This window comes from Dermacentor albipictus, chromosome 1 (assembly GCF_038994185.2).
Source record: "Dermacentor albipictus isolate Rhodes 1998 colony chromosome 1, USDA_Dalb.pri_finalv2, whole genome shotgun sequence".
In the NCBI taxonomy this organism is placed as follows: domain Eukaryota; kingdom Metazoa; phylum Arthropoda; class Arachnida; order Ixodida; family Ixodidae; genus Dermacentor; species Dermacentor albipictus.
In genome coordinates this window covers 42,270,052-42,283,258 of record NC_091821.1, presented here as the reverse complement: position 1 = coordinate 42,283,258, position 13,207 = coordinate 42,270,052, and the positions used below count along the sequence as shown (strand labels likewise).

Here is a 13,207-nt window from a genome sequence, read left to right as displayed (position 1 = left end):
AAATATCATTGCAGGTTGCCCATAGGCGTGTTGATGACATACACACTGCAATTTACGTAGTTGTGACCGTGCTGCTTGCATACGTGAACGTGCGATAGACTATCTACACTGCAGGTGGCTCAATTCCTTGAGGTGAACATTTATTATTTATCAAATGCGCTATTGAAATGCAGAATTAACTGTTCATTAGAATTACGTTTGTGCTCATCTACATCTTCTTCTATAACAACAATAAAATGGAACTTCAAGTTGAAGAAAAAATACTTGCATATTGGTATAATACATATTCAATGCAATGTTTCAGAAAGTACTAACTTATGCAGAGTTTCCTCTTTGCACCAGAGCAGTAAGTTAGCACTCCAAAGCATTTCTTTCTGGCTCTAAACAGCAAGGTTTTCTGCTCTGAAAGCATATATTTCTGCTCCAAAAGACCAAGTGCCACTTCCATCATTGCGTATAGGCAAGAAGTAAACTTGCGAAAGAGCATCAAACATGGATGTGCAGCTGTTGTCCATCTTTCTCTTAATAGCATTGTTTTTAGCGAACCAGAAAAATGTGAAAGTGTCCAACAGGTTGGCAAAAGACACAGCAACAGGACGCAATGATAGCCATAGATGAGGGTTCAAGCTCAACTATACCTATAGTATTTTATTCAGAAATGCGACGTGTACGCTTGCAGATTTAGGAGGCATCAGATTTTTTCAATGAGAAGATGGCATCATGATTCTACTACACCAAGCCGTCTTCTACCTATGTGCTTTTAACAGTATGACTGTAATAATGACACTGCCTTTAATGCAGTTACTTTTTTGTCCTGGGTTTGAATCACTTCTTCACGCTGCAATTTTCATACCCGGAGGTTTCTCCTTAAACACTGAGATAACTTCGTCGACACTGACAGGCACCCAGTGAATGAATATAAGATCTAGCCAGTCAAGCCACTCCTCAGACGTCATATTTCACAAATATGTCTTTACTCTCTTCAGTGTTGTCTGTTGTCAATAATTTGAGGAGTGTGTGAACTTCAGGAGCAGGTCTCTGTCACATTCAACTAGAGAGTCGATCGTGTCGCATGGGAGTTCTACTTTAATGGCCTGCCATTTTGCCTTCCATATCTCTCACTCCACTTTTAGCATAAGGACATGTGCCATTCTCATACCTTTGATTTGAAATTCAAAGGCGGGCTGCACTGACTTAATGTTACACATGGCGGCGTTTCTTTGTAGGACAAATTGCAAGCTCTGTATATTGCTGTCCAGTGTCCTGTGATTTACAAAGCGGTGCTTGAGAGACGTTCACAGATCATCAATATAGAATAAATGTGAGGCTCACCTGTAGTGTTTCTCTACAGAACAAGAACTCTGAACTCAGTCGTTTTCTGTGGATCCAAAATGAAATTCCCCTGCCTGTATCAAGGGGAAAAAAGGAACCGCGAAACTTACAGTAGACTCTCTTGCCTGAGTCAGAGTTTAGCTATAATGTTTATGCCTGCCTATGACAATATGTTGGTGAAATTAGTTTATTTGCACAAGAGTAGGTGCGTCTCTCTTGAGGGTGAAAAATGGGCGAAGAGTTTCATTTAGGACGGGGGACGGGGGGGGGGATTGTCCGAGGCACTGCATATGCAAAGCTCATTGGCTGAAAGCACCGCCTCGGACAGTCTGGGACAGTGGGGGACAAATAATCGAAGAGGCCCACTATCGCACTGTCTCCACAGACCTCTCTTGCTTACTGCGGTACATCGCACAAACAGGTGCAGCTAGGCGTGGCCCCTGAGATCTCCCCCGCACAATCTCGAAGGCCACGCCTAGCTGCATGTGCCTGCTTGCACGAGCTGTGCTACATTGCGCAAGTAGGCAGAACGATGTGAAATATTAGTGCATTCACATGCTCCTTTCTCTGCGGGAGTGCTACGCAGGCAGGTGCAGCTGCGCGTCACCTCCGCGATATCCTTGGTACAATCTCTGAGGTCATGCCCATGACTGGTCTGCACATGCTGCGCACCCTGGGCATGACCTCCAACACTGCATGGCTACGCGTGACAGTGCGAAAGATTAATGTATTCACTTCACTCTCTCTTTTCGGGATGCCGCAGTCTGGCAGCTAGGCGTAGCTTCCGAGATTGCATTGGCATCAATGCATTGTTGAAGGCCACAGCAGACTGCTGTGTTGTGTGCCACGTCCTGCTCAGTCATGATGAGCCAAGTGGAAAGCAGAAATGAAAGACCATCACATTGGAACAGAAGGCAGCCATCTAAAGGCTGTCACATTAGGTGCTAAGAAGTCGTTTGTCGCACGTGCCAAACAATATTTGTTGTTTTATTGAGATTTAATCGTACATGTGGCCGTGTAGTGGTTTCGCGGGCTGCTAAGTCTTCTTATTTGTTACATGTCTACAGTTGTGCAGCGCATTGGCCATATATTGCAGTAAATGGCAATGATGTATGTAACGAAGTAACAGATATAACAAAGGAATTTTTGCTCCCACGTCAGTTTAGTTATGAGGTTCGAGTATAGTGTTAACAGTGAAAGAAGCTCAGAAGACATCTTCAATTCGATTTTAAAGATCACACTGGCAGGACACTTCAAACTGAAACACCTAATGACATGGGCATTAATCAGAGTGAATACAGCCTCAGACAAATGCACGTATTTGTTATATGCCAACATGTGCCAACAGGTGTACACTTGGAAAAAGGCGGCGGCACACTAGCTGGAATGAATGCTATCCTATAAATATTGGGTTAGTGCAAAAGTAATATCCTTTCCTGACATAACTTGTTATAAATTTTTCTACAATTAGAAAATTTGTTTTCGTGGCAGGTATGTAGGGAGAAATATTGTGGACTCTGCTACCAGTTGATTGCCCTAGTGTCTGCAAAGGTGGCCACCCACAGGGGTGGGACTCCTGTGCCAATCGCATCATTTTGATACAATTGCAAATTTTTGCGCCAAACTGTGCCAAACACAGAAAATTGACCTGAATTGCGCCACGCTGGGCCAGAACGGCTTTGGCATGTGTGCTCCGACAGTGACCGCGAACAGCAAGCGGATTCGTTCTCCAGAAAAGAGTGCAGCCGTTCACATTCTGCACACTGCGTGACGGCGCCTCCTGTGCAGTTTCTCAAAATTTTCGTGCTTAAAGCACTGGACTTTTCCGTGCTTCTGGCATGTGGCTGGTGCGCGGGCGCGTGCAGCCACTCTCAGCTGTTGACGCTGCTGTTGGCACGGCCAGGGTGGCTGTATTTAGAGCGTACTATACTCGCTGACAACTTTCTATGGCTATGAAGGGAAAGCTACGGGGACGGTGCTTCGGCACTGTGTTACCGCGCCAAGTAGTCCGCCAACGTCTGACAGTGCTTTTGGTTTCTCGGAACAGAGGGTGAATAGATGCAGCTTCCATGTGCGATGTTTTCGTATTTGCCCAGGCGCGAAAGGGAAGAGCTGAAAAATAAGTTAACTTTTACATTCAATGGTGTGTTCTGTCTTTAACTGTTGCTAATAAGGCGTGTATGTTTTCTCTTCCCAGCTTAAGCTAACATGGATGAAAACGAGGGTCTCTCCTCAGAAGCACTCTCACTTGTGTGCACTTTGCCTTCGTAGCTTTTCCTTCATAGTCACAGAAAGGCGCAGCGATCCCTAGATGAGGGTGCAAAACAACGAAAGGTAGACTGAGGGCGGTGCGAGCGAACTAGGTATTAGGGAAGCGTGCACTGTAGTGCGTTCTGCGGGCGGTCGTCTCTGTCCCCATGGCCGGTATAACATAAAACTATTCCAATCTGTTTTTATGCCCAATGGGCAAGGCCTGAGCCATTTTGACCTATCACAAAGGGCTAATGACGGATTTGGAATAAAAAGTTGCAGTTTCTCCTGCAAGGCGAATCATCGATTGCGATAGCAAATTAGTAGACAGCTATACAAAGTAAGGATAGTAGTTCTATCGGCCTTATAAACTTGTAAACATTTGCTTGCTAACTAAATTACCAAGTATCATGGGACGCAGGCTCAGGTAAACATGAAAAAAATCTCGCTTGATTACCGCGGAGACTCGTTAAAACGCTGAAGTTCATTGATGAAGCATGGCAGCAGCAGCGAGTGAATTGACTTGAGTGCTGCCTTGCTTCAACGCGAACTAAGCGCCAAAAGCTCACCACTAGCACTAGTCCCCATTGCAGATCGCTTTCAAATAAGCTGCGCCATATGCAGCAGCCGCCAGAGTAGAACCCCTCCTCCACTGGTGCCTCGTGCGTCACGGAAGACGATGCACTTCCTCCCTACTTTCCACCCTCGCGCGTGCCTGATTGAGCTGCCATTGTCAGCTCACGCTCACACACTTTTACTCCCACATTTAGCATACTGTGCGCGGCGACGATGTTATCGCCCCTATCTTTATGCAGAACATTGCAGCGACGGGAGAAATGCGATTATATGGACACTCCAGGCGCTATTGCAATAAAAACAGATTACGGTAGTTTTATGTCATACCATCCCAGGCTCTCTGGTTATGTGGTAACATGTATGGTGACCCAGAAATTATTTTACCTGGTTCGATTGGGCTGCATAACTTCAGAACATTTTCTGCTATCATGAGCATCGGTGCAGGAATATATAGTCCAATCGTAGTGCCACCAACGTTTTCAGTTTCACAGGAAAGCATGTGCCGTGCTGCCGCTCGCCTCACTCTCCTATATTTTAGTACGCTATAGCTGGAAAGCGCGCTTATGCTACACGCTTTGTGTTGGTTTAGTCTGTGTTTTGTCGTTCCGAAGTGCCCTTCCATGTTCCATTATTGCACCTAAATTCTGATTGGCCTGTGCCAAACTGCTCCATAATGTAATTTTACTCCAAAATGCTCCAAAATTACTTTGGGCAGTCCCAATCCTGCACCAAGCTTCCAGTTCAAAATCACAGTTACGCCACATCATGCTTTATGACTTCTGTTCTAGCCTGACAGTAGTGCAATCTCATAATTGCTTACATCAGATATTTGCACGCAAAACTAGTTTGATCATTTTCGCTGTGGTAAGCACAGTATTTAAAGCAAACATCAATCTGGATGCCCCCCTAAAGCTGATGCAATAGACTTCTGTTAACTCAACTCTAGTTAATTCAATTGTTCGCTTAATTTAATTGCACCGGAGGTTCTCAGTCAGCATCCATGCATTTCTATGGGCCTATGGGCCTAGCAAAAGACTACTACCACAATGTCACTATGAAGCAATTTCTCCTTTCGTCCCCTGCAAAATTCTGGCGGCATTTTTCTTCAAAATCAAAAACCGTGCCCTCCCTCTGCATTAATGGTGAAAGAGTGTCGGAGAAATTAAAAGTTGCAGAATCGCTCAACAACTTTTTCTGTTCCGTATTTACAGTTGATAATGGTGAAAAACCTATATTTTTGACATTGCAAAGCTTTCCACCTATTAGTAATATTATAATAACGGAAGAAGGTGTTCTAAAGCTTTTACTTAACATTGATACAAAAAAATCTTCTGGCATCGATGCGATACCCAATACATTCCTGTTCCGGTATGCCGAATGGTGCTCTAAATTCTTATGTGTTATTTTTAATAAGTCGTTAGAACTATCCGAGCTGCCTCATGACTGGAAATTTGGAAAGATTGTTCCAGTGCCAAAAGCAGGAGACTCATCGCTGCTTTCTTCCTATCGACCCATTTCTATACTCTGCACATGTTCCAAACTTCTTGAACACATCATCTTTAAACATATAACAGCTTATCTTGAGCTTCATGGTTTTCTTGACCCTAGGCAGCATGGATTTCGTAAAGGGCTTTCAACTACTACTCAGCTTTTAGAAACCATTCATGATTTCGCAGCTATTCTGGATGAGCAAGGGCAAATCGATATTATTTTTTTAGATTTCGAGAAAGCATTTGACCGGGTATCACACACCAAACTCATGATAAAATTGAAACCTATACTTAAAAATGAGTCCCTTCTTTCTTGGATTCAAGCATACCTTACTTCGAGACGGCAAACTGTAAACATAGACGGAACACATTCACGGTCAAGACCTGTACTATCCGGAATCCCACAGGGATCAGTGCTTGGGCCCTTATTTTTTTTAATTTTCATCAATGATATTGCACAGGAATTGCCAGTTAAAATAAAATTGTTTGCTGACGATTGCGTTTTATATAAAGAAATCTGTTGTCCCGCTGACCAATCGCTGTTAAATACCTCGCTGTCTACAGTGCAATCATGGTGCAGCACATGGCAAATGAAAATCAATGCGAAAAAAACTGTAGCGATGACCGTGACGCGGAAACGACACCCTTTAAACAACCAGTATTCGATCGATGGGCATATTTTAGACCGCGTGACAAGCTATAAATATTTGGGTGTAGTTATCAGCTCGGATTTAAAGTGGAATGAGCACGTGTCATACATAGAAAAGAAAGCCATGCAGAAGCTTTGTTACTTGAGGCGTTGCTTAAAAAATTCACCCCATGAGATAAAACTACTAGCTTACAAAACTTTCGTCCGCCCGATTCTTGAGTATGGGTCCGTCGTCTGGGATCCACATAGCGATATTAACATAAAAAAGGTAGAAAAAATTCAGAGAAAGGCGATACGATTTGTATTCAATTCCTTCAGTCGTTATGCATCACCAAGCGCTATGCTCGAAACAGCAGAACTGGTTACCCTGCAAAAACGGCGATTTAAAGAACGATTAAAGTACATGTATTTGCTCTATCATGGAAAATTGGGCATCGACAAGGACACGTATACCGAGCCTCTAGCTCGTCGATCAACTCGGTCTAGCCGCGCTAAGCAGCTTAAAGATTATCAGTGCAAAACAGAAGCGTTTAGAAATTCATATTTTCCCCGAACCATTAGGGAATGGAATCTACTTCCTGCTGCGGTGGTTGCCTGCGACACCATCGAATCATTCTTAAAGCTGCTTCAAGAAATTGTGTAAATGACCGAGCTACATCCCTGCCCTCCTTTCCTTTTTCTTTTCTTTTCGGCTTGTCCTTCCACATAACTGAACACACGTGTTTTCTGATGCTTCTGCCACTGCTACACATTTTTACACATTTTTACACTACCACATTATATTTGTCTGACAGGATGTATGTTCTGTAATCGTTTGCCACGCGTGGTATACATATATTGTTCTAGTTTAGTTTTTCTGTCTCCTAAGTGTTTGTCAGCTTGGCGCTAAGAGCATTTCACATTTTCTTCTGGAATAATTTCACATTGTTAGCGCTAATTGCTACGTTCTCGCAAATGACACGCTGCTTATGTTTTCAAATTCAGTGCTATTTCATTATGCTCACGCTTCACACCTTGTACTCAGTCTTACTCGTCATGTATGTAACCACTCCTGCTTAAGGCCTCTAACTAGAGGCAGGCAGTAATATTGAAATAAATAAATAAAATAAATAAATAAAATTTCATTTATTTCAATCTTGAAATTGGGCATGAGATGTTGTGGTCCATAACACAGTTATCTTTAAAAATTACTGGAAGGAACTCTTGCGCTAGTGTACTATATGGAAGCTGCAAGTGTGGCGGTTGAGCCAGCAAGGTAATGATGGCCAGTACATGAATATGCCTCAACTTCGTCCTTCTGGCTTCATACAGCCCTGCGACATTGCAAATGGATCATTTTCAACAAAACGTTGCGTTATAAATGCAACAATTTGCAATTATTATGCGTGTACCCAGAGATTTATTGCTTTCTCGCATTTAAAAGACTATGATTGCTTGGCAATTTAAAAAGATAAAGCATAATAAGTAATGCCACCAGGGCGTCTGAAGCCACAAGCACAAAGATTAGACAAATCCATGTACCAGCATGGTACCTGAATGATTGCAGCACTAGAATTCCCTCTTGTAATTTTTATGTCATTTTAGGGTCCATAAATAGTGATTAAAAACTATCTGAAAGTTATGACAATGGACATGAAGTGTAAATAAATTTTCATTCTTTGAAGGTAAACTCCACTGGTTTCATCTTTCTGATTGCCAGAATTGGAGGCATCTTATGTTAAAAAAAAAAAAAACAATTGGGTGCCCTTTTTTTTTTATACCTATAAAAACTGGGTGCACTTCTAATTGAGTAAATTCTACCAAACGAAGCAGCAGTGTGTCTGGATGTTTTTTTTTATGCACCTTCTTTTAATTTGACCTGCTGGATAATTCAGTCAATTCTATGGGTCCTGTCAAGTTCAAATCAAAAGTCAACTGTATTAATGAATTAATACAGGCAGTGAAATCAAACCAGTCCCTGGCCATATGTAAAATAACAATAGAATTTGTCTACAGTGATTTGATTTTAATTTAGACAACTGCACATAAATGGCATAATAACCTGCTAGCTTGTTTGGTTGTTTGCCTCGCCACGAAGGATGGCTGCTGTAGAATGTAGTGCGAAAATATGGGTGAATTAAATGGAGCAATTCGTTGAAAGTTTCTTTGACTCCTCAGTTGGATATTGGCATGTAAGCGGGCAGAAAAACTTGCATGTAATTTTTCTTTTTGAGTAATTTCTGTTGTGTCATCATATTGCAACCTGTGGCAAACCTGATGAAGTCTTTGTGCTGGAATATAAATAAATAACCAGGTGAGCACTGTGGCCTAAAAGAGGGCCAGAAAAAACTGGGATTTAAGAGGTTGCTGAATTTGTTGGCAGGCCTGTTTCCGGCAGCTACCAAAGCAGCGACGATTGGCAGCTGATGACCTGCTTGAAGCCAAGAAGCTTCTCACGTTTGAGTCAGATGAAGAAGCCATTCAGAATTTTCTTGTCAGCACAGGCAAGGTATGTCTTTTTTTTTTTTCATTATTACCTTCATATTTCTGCATAATTTCATCCACCTTTTTTCTTGGTGACATCACTTTTAAGGGACACCATGAACAAACATTGAATCAGTTTAGGCTATCAAATTACCTTTCCAGAAATTTCTTCAATGCTTGTACTGTTCCAAGCAATGACCTATTTGTGGACCTCAGTGTTAAACTATTCAAACTGCCTTTAATGAGCGAGGTGATAGGTTAGTACATATCACTCATCACTTCGTTTCTATGCCATTGGCGAGTGAACAGTGCGTTTAATTCACGTTTATTCTTCCAGAAAACATCCTGGAAAGGGATATGGGCTGAAAGCTGAATCAACAGCCTTGGCTAGGCCCATAAACATCTACAAGGCAGTTGTGCAGAATCAGACATGAACGTACACATTTAAAAACACTGAACACTTTACAATTACAGAAAATGCAAACAGTGCACCAGTTCAGAAATACCATTTCCATGTCTGAAACTAATATAGCTATGCAAAAAATAGACTTTCGAAGGTTTAGGTTCATAACTTGAAAATAGTTTTTTATAGTGATCCTTTGTTATGCCGAGGGGACTAAGACCATGTAACAAATATTTTTTATATGTTGTTTGGTTTTCTGCAGTAAACCTCAGTTCACAGTCAGTGCCATGTGGTGTCCCTTTATTTTTCTTAGTTGTCTTTAGTAGCGCCATCGCTCCCAAATCACGTTTGCACAGCTAATAGAGAAATGGAGGAAGACAGTGCACTGCATACCCAACCGTTTTAAATTTTTTGCTGTAGGTGGTGTCCGCGACTGGTGCCACAGTGGTCGCTTGCTGTAATATGATTGTCTATCGGCGAAGTCCAACCACCACTGACCACCATGAAAACAGATGAAAGAGTCAATAAAAAGCAATTAGTATTCACTCTAAAAAATATTGGCACATGCTCTTGGGAAAGTAAAGCCAACCCATCAGGCATATCAGTTCTTTATGAAGGATAATAAAAAGTTGGCTTATGCACATGCTACCAGGGGGCACTGACTCATATGGTATGCTTCGACCATAAAACGCACAGTGAAGGCAAAATGAACGGCTAACTAGCATATTTACCCAGTTGTATGCAAATTTATTTCACACTAATGATAATCTTCCTGTTTTTATAGGTGTGAAATTACGGGCTCAAACGTGGATGTTTGAGTGCAAAGAAATTAAGAATGTTGCGAGTTTGGCATGTAAAGTGTGTTACTTGATTTTAGGGGAATGCTGACAAAGTATTGCAATGAACTGTAAATCTGGTTAGGAATTACAGCATACTCCTAACAGGAGTAGTCATTATAGGTCACTCACTTGAGCGGTTGTTTGACATCTCTTCCATGCTGCAGCTCATGCAGCTTCCAGATCACAATCAGTTGAAATACTATAGTAAACTGATTAATCTACGATTTGGTTATAAGGCTCATTTAAAGAACTGTCAGTAAGCTTAAGCACACGAGAATTGGTTAAAAAAGGTTATCTCACTGTATGCTACCCAGGTGGTGCTGCTGCGTGATCTGCGGAACATGGGCTTCTCTGGCAGCTCCCAGCCAAATAACCAGCAGACGCAAGTAGAGCACACTCAACAGCAGGGCAATGCTTTGGATGCCTTAGTGCTTGAAGTTCAAGGTGCAGGGGGTGCTCTTGATGTTCTTGCCACAGAGGACAACTCGCTGGTGGGCGTGTTCTACCAAGACCATTTCATGCGCGAAGCCTACCAAAGCTACCCAGAGGTGGGTCTCACGGGCAGTATCAACAAGGCTTTAGAATATTTGAAGTTGCCATTGATTAGTGCATGCAATTAACATGCACTAAATGGTGGAGCAACCAAATATAGCAACTTGTGCTCCTGTGACCTAACGTAATAGGGGGGCACAAAAGCATGCATATCAAAGTGGAAGTCTTTCTCTAATGGTCCACTTTGATTAAGACGCCTAATTTTGGGGTTTACAGGCCAAACTAGACGTAAGCTTGCCAGTGCGTGAAAGCTTGCGCCCGTGCATGATAGCTTGCGCCCGAGCGCCTTGCGTTTGCTGCATCTCGCAAGTAATGGCGGTTTGAACCTATAAGACGCACGCCAGCACGTGTCCACTTGGCTCACATTTTCGCCTTGGTAGACATTGTTTCGTATTTTTGTGAGGCAGCCAGAGCACTGGTACCTATCTCGAGAAGGTAGACAGATTTAGAATAGCAATTGTCGCCTTACATACATTAAACGCAAGCACTTTCGTGGGACGTTTTGGTGTGCGTGCCTTCAATACATTTAGTTTAACATATGGAAACGCAAACGCAAGGAAGCTCTATTGAGCGTGATGTTAAAGACTAATTTCGCTCAAAGAGAAAATGCAGCAGCCGTTGAACCTTCTACTTCCAGATCCAGTGACCAAGCATGATGCAGCACGTACATGACGACAAGCTCTGCTAGCGCTGGCAGAGAAATCTTGACATCGTAATTTGCGCAGGGTTCATTCGCAGCTTGTTGCCCTGATCTCTCCAGGGGTTTGCGGTCATAATCACATTGTGTGATCACAGTCACCAATAATGTTCCCTCCTATTTTCTCAGGCATTATATTATAGACATAAGCAGAGGCACCAAATTACTGTATCTTTGGTAAACATTTCTTAGTCCGCAACATAGGTGAAATCGAGCTTGAGGAACTGTTCCTAAAAGCGTCCTTCGGCCACAACCGGTGTTCGCTGCTGCTCTTGTCGGCACTAGAACAAAGCTGCTTTAGGACAATGCTTTAGAACAATGCTGCTCTGATTTATAGTTCAGAGCGAAGAAATAAGTGTGCTTGTTGTACTTCTCTGAAGCAGAAATACTGCCACTTTGGTGCAGTATTCGGTATTCGGTGCAGGCGAATTATTTGCCATCGGAGATGAGCTTCCCCTAACCATGCCGCTCACCATTTAGTCGTAGAAGCTTCAACATAGCATCTTGCAAACATGCAATAACAGTGACCTGTATCTCCTCATTGAACAAAATGATGGCTACAGATAACATTTTTTCACTCTGCATGCTTTATTTGTTGCGTGCCGTCTGCCATAAGTACCAGGCGACATGTGCCCCTGAGAACCGTTGTACTGGTGCGGAGAAGTAGCGAATTACACTCCAGGTGGGTCGGTTATGTATGTGTTTCTCTATGGGTTGGTTGGCCACCATAATCCTGTTTTTGCTATGCGGACACATCTTGTTAGGCGTGCCGGAATCGCAGAATGATCTCACAAATTGGATGCGCTATGCGTTCATAACTAACGTTTCAGGTGAGTTTAGAGAGAGTGAACCTGGCAATCAACGTGAGTCAGAATGTAGCCATCACGAGAATTCATGCTGAAGCGGGAGCCGTGGGTGTCGCCATGTTGGACGCTATTTTTTAGCGTACGTAAACGTGAGATATTTGTGTTCACGCCACACTTTGATGCATACGATCTGTCCTGCATCATTTGCACATGCGTGAGGTGCATGGGCGCGTGCTTTCGCACACCGGCATACATACGTGTATGGCCTTAATACTTCTCAAAATTCATGCCATAATTCTTTTTTTTTTAATTTGACAGAAATGAAGTTTTTCAGAAGACTATTATGGAAATTGAGAGGGTGGTAATGAAGGGGTGAATTTTTTAGTAGATAAGAGCGTTTACAACAAGACCTTGTATGGAAAAAAGGTAAAAGGTTGTTCTGGAGAAGCATTCATTCTGGAGAAACAAGCCATCATTGCTATCTGTGGCATGAGGAGCTTAGCATTTCTGATACTTGACAGGATTGTTAACCATGTTGTGGACGAAAAGGATTCTGAAAATATTATTGTGACTTGTCCGTCAAGGAGACTAGGAACAGCTCAAAAGTCTAGAAGTGTATGAAGTAAGCGCCCTTCCCTTCACGTACCTTTTCTTACTCTCTCTAGCCCCTGCCTTTCGTCATGTCAATAAACTTAGGTTTAGCTAAGCAGTGTCTCATCACTGCCTGTTCCCTCAATGCCAGTTGGCCATGGCCAGTCTCCTGTGGTCCACTTACCAATTCACAACATGGGCTGATGCTATAGGTCGAGTGATTTACCGTAGCAGAATGCAGTTTCCAAGGTTGGCTGTTCTGCAAGGCTGTTACCAACAAAAAACTCTAGTTGACAGACTGCAATTCTCACTCTAAGGGTTTTACAGGTCCAAACAAGCAAGTACTACCGTACTTATTCGAATACAGGTCAACCTTTCTTTGTCTTTCTCTTTTGAAAATGTTACCGAAAATGAGCTATCAACCTATATTTATGATCATACTTTCGGCTTATACAGTTGAACCTCACAATAATGAAATCGGCGGAGCACGCGAAAAAATTCGCCTTCGCAAGAATTTCGTTGTTGCGAAAAGAGACAGCACAGATAGGTAATGCATCAC

General features: G+C 42.6%; 1 protein-coding gene across 1 annotated transcript in view; it reads left to right on the top strand.

Moving 5' to 3' along the window:
* Positions 1 to 13,207, top strand: part of LOC135906485 (uncharacterized) — a 72,255-nt gene that overhangs the window by 16,617 nt on the left and 42,431 nt on the right. Inside the window, exons 4-5 of the mRNA XM_065437891.2 lie at positions 8,660 to 8,785; positions 10,317 to 10,550. Of these exons, the coding sequence (XP_065293963.1) occupies positions 8,660 to 8,785; positions 10,317 to 10,550 (360 nt within the window). The remainder of the gene's footprint in view (positions 1 to 8,659; positions 8,786 to 10,316; positions 10,551 to 13,207) is intronic.